At 38.4% G+C, this 13428-nt stretch overlaps 1 protein-coding gene across 1 annotated transcript in view; it reads right to left on the bottom strand.

Moving 5' to 3' along the window:
* The window catches only part of NIPAL2 (NIPA like domain containing 2), a 73640-nt gene that overhangs the window by 52283 nt on the left and 7929 nt on the right, over window positions 1–13428 (bottom strand). The window contains exon 2 of the mRNA XM_082722805.1: window positions 893–961. Coding sequence (XP_082578931.1) covers window positions 893–961 — 69 coding nt within the window. The remainder of the gene's footprint in view (window positions 1–892; window positions 962–13428) is intronic.

Raw genomic sequence — 13428 nt, 5'->3', positions numbered from 1 at the left:
GGGATTTTGTGTGGAAAGGGCCTTCCTTATATAGGAATGTTGCTTAATTCTCATAACTGTAAAATTAGCATTACTAATTGCTCTCCAAAGATGAGCAGTGTGCTAAAGAATTAAGTGCCCTTTTAGTCCACCACACCACAGCACTTCCTTTAGAAGGTCAAAAAAAGTCCAGATGCCAAAATAAACATTGATGAAATGAAAATAATAAGTTACTCAAGAAAACCCCTTGGAAAAGGGATTTCAATGGATGAGTCAAACAGCTACCATAGTAACATAGCAGGGCAGATGCTTTGCTAGTAGGGGGTCGGGTGGTGGACTCTTGTTTACACATGGTTTGAGTATTTCCTTGTATTTGAAACATCTACATTCCTGGAAAATTGGCCATTAAATAAAGCTCTATTTCATTATTGATTTGATGATGGCTGAATGTACTTTCTATTAATACATATGTACCATTACATTACAGAACGTACTTTCTATTAATACATATGTACCATCTACATTACATTTAAAAACTAAAAAAATAATAAGAGTACTAGAAGAAAGCACAGAACATTAAAAATAAATCTTGGTTTGTGCCAAGACTGTGAACTTCTTAGGTACAAATTTGTGGTATAGATTCACAAGCCACTGAAGCACGTGGCCTTGGCCATGTGATATTATTAACAGGTCCACAGAAACATTTGATTTTTTAAAAATTTTTTAATTTTAATCAGAAGAAGAAAGTGAATGCAATTATCCTAGACTCTATTTGTCTTTACATCAATGAGGTCATCAGATATACTTGTTTATTTTTGTGGAGGAAGGATCCCAGGAAGTACCCGAGGCCTCCTGAAGTCATAATGTGTTCCTGGATCAAACTACAGAGTTAGAAAAATAAACTACTTCTTACCTGAATATTTAGGGAAATACTCATTACCAAATTTCCTAAAATGGCTAGCAAAACTCCCAACAGGTGAATCTGTAAAAGAAAATGTTTTCTTGTTAAAATAACACTTGTAAGCTACTTCCTAAACAACACCCCCCCAAAACCAAAACCCCAAACAAAACAAAAACTAACAAAATTTAAGTTGATACATTTATTTATTTGTTCATTAGCAAATATTTACTTAACACCCATTTGCTAGGGCCACTTGGATTATGAATAGTGGTTTTACTAGGATTTGTCTTTTTCACTTTAGTCAAATATTATTTTTTAGAACTAGCACAATCCTGTACTGAGTTCTCTAGATTTTTGCCTATTTGGGCTCAAATAAAGAAAACAGTTACCAGGTTCTGACTTTTTCTCACTAGGGTGCTTCTTATTTGCCCTTTCAGTCGACTTTCCTCAGCAACGCCTCTGATTGTGGTGTTCATTGCCTCAAGTGTGGACTTCATAATTGTTGCCCATCTGGTCTCCCTCACTCCTTTCTCTGCCTAGATTCTGGAGGAGGGCGAAATGAAGGAAAGATCGCTGGCCTTGGAAGAAAGGATGTGTTTGAGAATCAGATCTGCTATTTTCTAATGGGTGACTCTGAGCAAGTTATTTCAGTTCCCTGGCTTCAGGAAACAAGAAGATGTTGAATAAGATGTTTTCAAAATCCCTTTACTTCTAAAGTTCTGTGATCTCCATGGAGAGAGACTACATCTTCCCACCACTCCTCTGATCAAGAACTCAGTGTTTCTCCACAGTCAGCTGCATCGAATATAAAACTCCACACCAGCTCCCCATAATCTGTCCTCTTTCTGCCCTGACAACTGGCCGCAGCCTATTTAATGTACCCTCTACCTCCGGTACCCAGCACACAACATTCTCCAGTCTGTCACACTTTGGCTCCTATCTCCCCTCTCGCCTAGAGAGAACAGGCCCTTCCTTGGTCCATCCAGCCTACTTCACCCTCCTGGCCTGCTGAGGTCCACCTCCTTGAGACCTGTTCATACTACTGCAGTCCGTCCTTACTTTCTGAGACTCTACATGGTAAATGCTTGTATTTCTTCTTTTATACTGTCTTGTGCATCGTTACTTTCTAGGGATGGATGGATGGCAAGTTGGGGGAAGAGGACCAAGTCTTAGGCTTCTATTGGATCATCTACATCATCTACTTTACAAAATTAAGAGCTCTTGAAAAATACTTGCTGGAAAAAGTATATAATGGTTTAAAAGTAGAACAAAAAGAGTTTAAAAATAAGTTCTTACACATTGTCTAAGATGTTTACTATAGAGAATGCATGTATTATCTGATGACTTCAGAAGATGTGTTTGCTGCTCCTATCTAGGTACAAATGTGTCACATCTGACAGCAGTATAAATTAGCAATGGTATCAGGGATCTTCCCTGTCTCTCTCTCTCTCTTTTTAAAAAATACAAAACTCCTAGCTAGCTTCAAATTCCAAGGAGTTATTTGAATTTCAAATGAATATTATAACCACAAGGAACCCTTTTCAGAATGCAAAATGTCTTTGAAGTTTTAGAACTCTATTATATGTGCTGAAGTGAAATTCAGTGTTTTTAAAAAATGAAGCAGAAAAGTTGAAAACTCATTTAATAGTTGATATATAATATGCATAGCCTTTAATCAGTTAAGAATTTTCTTTCCCTAATAAAGGCACTTGGCAATAATTTTGATCACTATTCCTCATGGGGAAAAACTGTATCATAATCAATTGTGCTATTTCCATGCTTTCAATTTATAATCGAATGCATTTGGCAGTAATCAGGAAAATAAAGATTCAGAAGAAGTTTGGGATTGAATGGATGATGATGAAATCTTCCATAATTATAACAGTAAATCGTAGAATAGAAATAACTTACTTCAGTTCTTTAAATCATTCACTGAGTAGTTTAAACACCACCAGGCTGTTTAAAAATTGGCAATGATTGCTCAGATATGACACCAAAAGCACAGGCAACAAAAGAAAGAACACATAAGCTGGGCTTCACCAAGATTAAAATTGTTTGTTCAACAAAGGACACTATATGGGGTGCCTGGTTGGCTCAGTGGGTTAAAGCCTCTGCCTTTGGCTCAGGTCATGATCCTAGGGTCCTGGGATTGAGCCCCCGCATTGGGCTCCCTGCTCAGCAGGAAGCCTGCTTCCTCCTCTCTCTGCCTACCTCCCTGCCTACTTGTGATCTCTGTCAAATAAATAAACAAAATCTAAAAGGACACTATTAATAGAGTGAAGAGACAATCTACACAATAGGAATCAATATTTGCAAGTCATGTATCTCATAAAGATTGATATCCATCATAACGAACTCCTGTAATTCAACAATAAATTAAAAGCCCAATTAAAAATGGGCAAGTATAGACATTTCTCCAAAGAAGGTACACAAATGGCCAAAAGGCACATGAAAAGACGTTCACCAGCTCTAATCACTAGGAAAATGCCAACTGAAATCACAATGAGCTACCACTTCACACCCATTTGAATGTCTACAATTTAAGAAAACCACCAACAACAGAAAGTAACAAGTGTTGGATAGATGTGGAGAAATTGGAACCCAGGTGCACTGCTGAAGAGGAGGTTAAATGGTACAGCTGCTGATCATAAACTATATATACTATTTAATTCAAATCAAAGACCCAAGTTAAGAGCTAAAACTATGAAATTCTCAGGAAGAAACATAGGAATAAATCTATATCATCTTGGATTTGGCCATGGATTCTTTTTTTTTTTTTTAATTTTAAATTTAGGGGCGCCTGGGTGGCTCAGTGATTTAAGCCTCTGCCTTCGGCTCAGGTCATGATCTCAGGGGCCTGGGATCGGGCCCTGCATTGGGCTCTCTGCTCAGCAGGGAGTCTGCTTCCCCCCTCTCTCTGCCTACCTCTCTGCCTACTTGTGATCTCGCTCTCTGTGTCAAATAAATTAAAAAAAAATAAAGATTTTATTTATTTGTCGGAGAGAGAAAGACAGAAAGTGCAAGTGTATCTGTGAGCAGGGGGAGCAGCAGACAGAAGGAGAAGCAGGCTTTCCGATGAGCAGGGACCCCGATGTGGGACTTGATCCCAGGATCCTGGGATCATGATCTGCACGAAAGGCAGGCGCTTAACCGACTGAGCCACCCAGCCATCCCCAAAGAATTATTTTTAATACACAGAGTATTTACACTTTTTTTTTTTGGCCCAAAGAAATAAAATACCACCAATATAGCTCACTTTCTTATAGTCTCTTCTCCCTTCCAGAGATAATGTTCTTCTCAAGTTGACAGAGTCAATTTTTTTCCTTCCTAGATTTGCTTTTACCCTTGTTTACTGATTTTTTTTCATCTTCATTTAGACACGTAACCCATTAGTTTTTCCTGTTTCTTCCTATCTAATAATATATGCAAGCGCAGCTCTACAGTTTTCCATAAGTACACTCTCTTGTTTTAGCTTCATGCTGAACTTTTGGCATGCAATTTTCTTTGATTTTATTCAAAGGGATGTTTTTTTAACATTTCAAAATGAATGAGGATGTTGGTTATTACTTTGTTATCAATTTTCAATTTTATTGAATTGTAGGCAGAAAACAAGCTGTGTATAAAGTAACACTTGCTTTTTGACCTACTATATGGTATAAGCTGAAATTTATTTGTGACCTAATAGTGAATGGTCAAGTTTTATTAAGTATTCCATGTATGCTTGTATGTTGGGCTAATACATTCGATATATATTTTGTTATCTACCTATCCATCCTTCCATCCATCTACCTATCTCCATCAATTCATTGCTCAGATCTTTTCTACTCTTTTTTTAAAATATTTGATTTATTTGACAGAGAGAGAGAGAGATCACAAGTAGGCAGTGAGGCAGGCAGAGAGAGAGGAGGAAGCAGGCTCCCCGCTGAGCAGAGAGCTCGATGCGAGGCTCGGTCCCAGGACCCTGAGACCACGACCCGAGCCGAAGGCAGAGGCTTAACCCACTGAGCCATCCAGACGCCCCAGATCTTTTCTACTCTTAATACTAATGTAGGTATACTAAAAATCTAACTATGAACATGGATTTATCCATTTTCCTTTTAAATATATTGAATTTTGCTTTAAAAAATATAAAGTGTTAAAAAAATGTAAAGTGTTATATATTGGTATATAAAAGATCAGTATTGTTTTATCTTCTCAGTTAATTGTTCCTCTTATCACTATATATTGCCTCTTTTAATCTCAATAACGTTTTCACTTTAAAGTTTCTTTTATCTGCTATTGTCATAATATAGCTGTTTTCTTTGGATATTAGCCACTTTCCACATCACGTACTTTTTTTTTTTTTTTTTAAGATTTTATTTATTTATTTGACAGAGATCACAAGTAGGCAGAGAAGCAGGCAGAGAGAGAGGAGGAAGCAGGATCCCTGCTGAGCAGAGAGCCCGATGTGGGGCTTGATCCCAGGACTCTGGGATCATGACCTGAGCCGAAGGCAGAGGCTTTAACCCACTGAGCCACCCCGGCGCCCCTCCACATCACTTACTTTCAATAGTTCTGTGTCATTATATTTAGTCAGGCCTCTTACACATTGAAAATAACTGAACTAAAAAAACAAAACCTGAGACTTTCTGTTAAATGGGAAGTTTGGTCCATTTTATTTATTGTGATTATAAATACACTTTCGTTTGTTTTCACCATCTTTGTATTTGTAGCTATTTTGTTTTTTCTTTGCTTTCTATTTTCTCCTTTCCTCAATCTTGTTGGATCTTGGTTGATTGTTCTTTTTTTCCTTCCCCTGTTCTTTTGGCTAGGAAGTTATACATTTTATTTATTTTCTTTTAGTAATTACTGTAAGTTTTAAAAACTTTTTATTTTAAATAATTACTCACAGTAGGCTGCAAAGAAATGTAAAGGTAGGTCCTGTGTACTCCTCCCCAGCCTTCCCTCAAATTTAACATCTTCCACAACTATAATGAAACGTCAAAATCAAGAAATCGGCATTGGTAAAGATCTTGTTCAAATGTTACCATTTATGCTAGGACTTGTATGTGGATGTATGTGAGAACAAGATACTCATCTGTACTATTACCATTAAGATTCTCTTTTGTGTTACGCTTTTATTGATATACCCATCTTCTTCCCCTCCCCATCTCTAACCTATAGCAACCACTAATCTGCTCTCCATTTCTAGAATTATATTAATTTACATGTGCTACTTAAATGGAACCACGCAGTTTATACACTTTTAAAATTGGCATTAGCTTTGAGGTTCATCCAAGTTGTTGGATCAACAGTCCATTCCTTTTAAATGCTGAGTAGCATTCCACGGTATGGGTGTACCACAATTTATTTAACCATTCGCCCACTGAATGACATTCTGAGTAGTTTCCTGTTTTGGGCTGTATAAATAAAGCTGCTATGAACACCGTGTACAAGTTCTGTATGAAAATAAGTTCATTTCTCTGGGATAAATGCCAAAAGTGTAAGTGGTAGACCATGGGGTAAGTCTATTTTGAGTTTTGAAAAGAACTGCCAAACTATTTTCCAGAGTAACTGTCCCATTTTACAACCCCCAAAGCAATATATGAGTAATGCAGTTTCTCTATTAAATTTATCTTGCATTCTTGATATAAATTCTAATGTTAATCAATATTTCTAACCTCCTGAACATTTTGCTTTAACTACAAAAAAAATTTTGCTTTAACTACATTCTCTCCTCTCCTATCCTACAGGGTGTTGATGGCATATTAGTTCCACCTTGCTTTTAGATCCTCAAATTAATCATTGTTATGACTGTGTCATACAATCAATACTTGCTTTATTCATCCATGTTTATCGCTTTGCTCATCACTGCTCTTTTGAAAAAATAGCTTTATTGAGATACAATTCACATACCATCATGATCATCCTTTAAAACTTAAATAGTAAACTTAATAGTTTTAAGAATGTTCAGAGTTATGCAACTGTCGCCACTGATTTCAGAATATTTTCATCACCGCAAAACCAAACTCTACACCCATTAACAGTCACTTCCCATTCCCTCCTCTCCTCAGTCCCTAGCAACCACCCATCTACTTTCCATCTGTATGGATCTGCCTATTGTAGACAATTTATATAAGCTGACTCATATGTTAAGTTATTCATAACAATATGTGGCCTTTTGTGTCCCGTTTTCTACACTTAGCATGTTGTTTTCAAGGCTTACTATGTTGTAACATGTAACAGCATGTATCAAGTATGTAGAGTGTATCATCCCTTTGTATGGCTATGGAACATTCTATGATAAGGTATACCACATTTTATTTATGTATTTATCCGCTGGTAGACATTTGGGTTGTTCCTACTTTTTGGATATTATATTCTGACATCTTAATTTTTTTCTGGGTTCAGTGTCCTTCCTGAAGAAATCTTTAGTAGCTCTTTCAATGAAATCCTTGAATTCTAGTTCTCAGTTATTCTCCAAATACCTTTATGTCACCTTTCCCTTTGAACGTGCAGGTTGACAGTTGCTTCATTCAGTGCTCTGACAATATTATTCCATTGTCTCCTGGTGCGGCTTGTTTTTAGAAGAAGGTTGTCGACCTAATTGTTGTTCCTTTGCAAATGGTCTGTCATTTTTCTTAGGATGCTCTTAAGATTTTCTTTGTCCTGGGTTTTCAGCAGTTTCACTACAGTTTTTTGGTGTGTGAACTACATTTTGCTTAGGACTCACGCTTCAAGTTGAGGATTCATGTCTTTGACCAATTTGACTAAGTTCTCAACTATTATCTCTTTGAATGTCCTCTCCCTTTTGTTTTATTCTCTCCACATAGAACTCCTGTTATTAGTAATGTTAGACCCTTAAATACTCCCTCCTTGTTTCCTATTAATATCATATTTCCAACTCTTTATCTCTTTATACTGAATTCCAGACAATTTCCTCTGACTTCCCTCTGACAAAAGACCAGTTCTAAATGAGCTTTTCTGACTTTCCTCCTCTGAATTGAATCTTCATCTACTTCTGTGTCTACATATACTCTACAATATTGTGATGACTTACTTGTCAACTCATTTTTGTAACCCTAATCACTAGCATAGGACCTGACAGAATGAAGTTGCTTATTAAATGTTATTCGAACTGATTATAAACTGTCTAGAAATAGTACATTTTGGTCTTTGGTCCTAGGAGGATATCAAAGGAAATACTTTGTAATCAGCTGGAGTTTAAATATTCCAAGCTCTCAGCTTTTGTGAGAACACAAGCTTGTCCCAGAAATCAGATTTTGACAATGAAGAGTTTCCACTAGTATGCAATAAAAAGGTGCTTGTTAACGTTTAAAATCTAGTTAATTCGTATCATACAAACAAGTAATATATAGTATTGAAGCAGGTGTCAGAAACAGTTTCCTGATAAACTCAGCATATCTTATTCTCATTTTTCTGAAACTTTCCCTAATTATTCAAGGTTAATTGCATACTCATTAAATTCATTTCACACATGATTGTAAATAGTAGTAATACAGTAAATCCTCATTAATACCCCTAATTGATGGGGAGGGATACTTCAAATTTGCAATGTTTTTATTTTATTTTTTTTTTAAGATTTTATTTATTCATTTGACAGAGAGAAATCACAAGTAGATGGAGAGGCAGGCAGAGAGAGAGAGAGAGAGGGAAGCAGGCTCCCTGCTGAGCAGAGAGCCTGATGCGGGACTCGATCCCAGGACCCTGAGATCATGACCTGAGCCGAAGGCAGCGGCTTAACCCACTGAGCCACCCAGGCGCCCTGCAATATTTTTAAAAGAAGATGGTTTAATTACCTTCAAGAACGTACAGTAACTTGAAGTAACCAGTATTAAACGCTGTTTCCAATTAGAGGCTCGGGTAAATGTACTTTAATGACTACAAAAATCCTCATCTGTAGTCAGGAGTATCATTTGCATACAGTGAGAAGACCTTTATAAAACACCATTTAAATTAAAGATGTCTCATTTACATCATTACTTTACTCAGTGTTCTCTGTTCTCTAGCATTTTAGAATTAATGGGAGTTGAGATCTCCTCTCCTTCCCCCACTCCCTTTCTCCCCTTGCTGATTTGGAGACTGCTCAGGAAAGAACAGAAGGCCACAGAAGAGGGACTTGTGCAAATTCACATAGCTAGAAGCAGGCAAATTTTGGCCCCAAGGCATCCCGTTCATGCCTGAATCACTATGTCTTCACCGACTGCAATCAGTAACCTTCTGGCTAGTCATTGTCAATTTACTACAATTTTAAAATCGCAAAATCTGTTTCTTTTTCTCAGCGCAAGTCAAATAAAGCAAAGATAATAATCAAAAGGAAAAGTTTCTCCACTGCTCAATAATGCAGTTAGAAGTACAGGCCGGACACACAGAAAGATGCCCTGAATTTGTTCAGTGCTCTCTCTTGTCACCACTGTAGCTAATTCCTGACGTTTCCAGGATGTCTTGGCAAACAGATGGTGGGAGCCAGAGCAAACAATTTATCTGGAATGAGATTCAAAATATCAGCGCTGATAAGTATCAAGGATGTTTTTGTTTTATTTGGAATAACAATCTTCTATCCTACTTTTTGTGCCAAGAGTGTTCTTTAGATATTTTGCATAAAGTTATTGACCTATAATCCATGGGTGGGGTGGTTTGGCCAGATGGAGGTGGGGTATAACACGGGTGTGTGGAATTGCAAGTAGTCTGTCCTGTTTCTGACTTTGAACTCAAGCATATTCCTGGCTCTGCCTTCAGAACATAAATTCGACCCCAATAAGAGCTAGTGTGTGGTTCAAAAGAACCATAGATTCAGAGCTAGTCTGGAATGCTGTAATCGTCATATTCACCTTGCAACTGGAATAATGCTATGTCTCCTGTTCAGGCAGTAAAATAGGCCTGAGCACGCAAGTGACAGATTTAGTTTTAGTTCTGGAAATACCACAGGTTGAGTGATTTAGGTCAACTAGTCCCTGCGGGAATGACCCTAAGAACCTCAATCTGCAAGGAGATGACATGTCTGAGAAATGGGTGTTCAGTTCACCCCATGTCACAGGAAACTCTTAGGAATGAGCTGGGATTGTTTTGCTTTTGCACCTTGTAAACTGGTAGACAATTCCCTCACCTCCAGACCAGGCAGGAAGGGACAGGAGGACATCCAAATTCTTGGTAATACTTTAAAATACCTAAATATTAGGCGTGACGACTCATAGTGTACACAACTTACTTTGAAATGGTATATTACAGTACAAGGTGAAAAAAAAAATTCAGAGAGCGAGAAAGAGCCAACCAATGTTTCCCAGTGTTAACAACTGGCGAATCTGCAGCTGAAGGACACGTGGTATTTACTGCTCTACCCTTCCTCGCTTTCTATGAGTTGGAAAATTTTCAAACTAAGAAGTTAAAAAAAAAAACCTGCTTTACAGACTCAATGATGTTAAAGGGAATATGGATTCATTTAAAAAGAGTTAAAAGAGGAGATGATAATAAGAAAAGCAAGAAATATAAAGCAAGCCGGCCAAACCAAGGAACGATCTTAAACGGGGGGAATATAAAACAAGTGCACGATTGAAAACCACATGCAGATACTGCTTGGGAGAAACACACAATGTGGAGGAAAAGGACACGAAATGCAAGGGGTCGGAGAGAAAATGGTAAGTACGGCAGAGACAACACGAGGATGCTCACAAAGGAGGTATTCATTCGGTCATGCATCCAGTTGGGGTTTATTTGGCAAACGGCCCAATATTGGGTTCTATGTCAGGACCTGAGGATGCAAAGGATCCTCAAGGAGCTCAGAAGAAGAAAAAGCACCTGATAACAGACTACCACCTGTTAAATCTGTCACAGAGGTAGATGCTTTACAGAACCCATGGGAATGGAAGGGGCGGAGAGTGCGAATCTGCCTAGCTTGGAGCGTATATTAGTCACAGGCGTGGCTGTGATGACAAATTACCACAAACTCGGTGGCTTAAAGTAACAGAAATGTATACTTTCACAGTTTGGGAAGCGAGAAACCCAGAATCAATTTCGCTGGGCTGAAATCAAGATGGCAGAGCTACATTCCCTCTGAAGGCTCTAGAGGAGAATTTGTTTCTTGCCTTTCCCATTTTCTGGTGGCTGCTGGCCTATCGTTGGTTTACGGTTCTATCACTCTAATCTCTATCTCTATGGCCACATCACCGTCTGTTTTTTTTTTTTTTTTTTTGGTATGAAATCTCCCTGTCTCCCTCTTATATTAAAGTGGCATTTATGGTCCATCCAGATAATCAAGGATAGTCTTCTGATCTCAAGATCTTTAACTTAATCCCATCTGCAGTCAACAGGGTACCTGAAGGGCCTTCCAGTAGAAGATGCCAGGAGAGCTGGACCGGAGAGGCAGGCAGGAGCCGTTATCTGCCATGAATCTATAAGGGGCACAAAAGACTCCAAACTAGAGGACAGATCCAGATTTGACTTGGAAGAAGTTTCCTCCTGGCTGTAGTGTGAGGGATGGACTGGCGTGGAGCAAGACCAGAGAACAGGAAAACCGTTTGGGAGACAATGTCAGGAGTTCAGAGAAGTAGGGGCAAAGGGAGAGTTAATTACAACAGGGCCATGGAGAATCAATATTCATATTCATCGTGGTTAAACATTGGAGACAACCTGAAACATGGAATGCTTTTTGGATTACTGAATGGGTTGGCTATTCTTACCACTAATTTCCTTTGCCTTTGCAGATAATTGAGTTGTCTGCAATACTAACCCAAACTGAGTTAAAACCATAATACCATATGTGAAAAAAGAAAGAAAGAAAGAAAGAAAGAAAGAAAGAAAGAAAGAAAGAAAGAAAGAAAATGTCCAGATACAGATTTTTAATTCGTTATCTCGGTTGTTGTATGCTATAAGGTTATTACCTTTCCATCCTGAGAAAATCTCATGGCACTGGATCCAAATCTGGTGATTTAAAGCCACAGAATAGATCTGGGTTACATAACACAGTCTATTGTTGCTATTCTTACAAGTGGTTCCATGCCAGTTTGTAATCAACCTTAAAACCTAGGCAGAAAAAGCCCAACATATTGCCTCCCCATACAATTAAGAACTATTACATCTTGTCTTTTGCTTGGGAACACACTGACTTACATAATTGTGCATTCATTATTTTTATAAACTCCATTAAGGATAAACCTTTTGCTTTTGAGAAATTTAAGTTTCAGTAGAAAAAAATTATGGGAAAAGTAATATATTTAACAACACATTCTTTGGGGACCTTTAACACTTTGTTAAAAGGAGAGCAACAATTGTCAAGAAAGGTGAAATACTGGTTCAGGAAGTCTTGAAACTTGGTTCTATTATAAAACAAATCAAGCCCCTAGAAGGTTGTGAGGGGAATTTTGAAACAAGGGCAGACATGCCAAACACAAAGAATGCTATTTTTCTATCCAGATAGATCAAAGGTCCCATAACTTTCAAATTTTGGAAGAGCATATTCATAATAATTAAAAAACTCTGTAATCCCTTGTTTTTGAAGAAGCAGGATTGTACTCTGCCTTCTGTGGGGCTAGCCCAGGCTGAAAGAGGCTTCCTACCCGAAAGCTGGGAACCTGAGAATTCTTGTAGTTTTAAGTCCTTCCTTCACACCTGCCTGGGTTTCTGGAGTCTCTGTCCTTCTCAAGAGGGATGCCTGCCTTGAGCTCTCCATCCCCCCTGGAGATTGAACTCTATGGTCTATGTCAGGCATCAGCCAATGGGTGAGTTTCTGCCTCAGTAGGAGGGAGAGATAATGACATTGCTGCTCTCTGATAGACTTCTGCCAAGACGCCTGCGGCCCTTGCCACCCATTAGACCAGATCTTTCTGACAGCAAAGCAGGAATCAAGTTTTCTACACCGTTTAGGTATTGTGACTTGCACTCTCCATCGCCTCCAAAGGGCCAGTCCTCGTAGCCCAGATAATCTCCCCTATCCACAAGCTCCTCCTTCCAGGCCAGTGATGGTGACGGTGATTTGGGTGTGCAAATGTTGTTCCAAAGATTAATAAAACACTACATGTAACTCATGATTTTATTCTCAACGTTATGGCTGCAGCAGCTGCTTATAACACGAGGTCTGCTTGTACCTTGCCCACAAAGAACCACTCGTTTCTCCACTGCCGTGACTCAGCCAGCCACATCCAAAGGTGCATTTTAGTTTCCTCTTCTGCTTTGGTGTTCTTATTTACCATTACACACCTGGGCTTTGTTAGTCTGGAAGCTTAATGGAAATAGTCTATCAGATAGTATAGCTTCATGCCAGTCCTCCAAATATTGTTTATCAAGTAATTATAAAGAATTCTCTCTCTCCCTGTCCCTCTCCCGCACACACACACACACACACACACACACACACACACACACAATGTATGTCACATACATATAGCTACATTTTGAGGACACAGTCCGTGTTTTCTGATTTCTGTGATATCACTGTCTAACACTATCTGTTAAGAACAGCTCTCTGCTTGTGATTTTTATTGTCTGAAATGCTGACTGCATTTTAGGCCTTCATTTGTTGATCTGCTGATCGAGTTTAACATGGGCTGTGACAA

The sequence above is a fragment of the Mustela nivalis genome, assembly GCF_964662115.1.
Source record: "Mustela nivalis genome assembly, chromosome: 2".
In the NCBI taxonomy this organism is placed as follows: domain Eukaryota; kingdom Metazoa; phylum Chordata; class Mammalia; order Carnivora; family Mustelidae; genus Mustela; species Mustela nivalis.
This window is presented reverse-complemented; position numbering and strand designations above follow the sequence as displayed.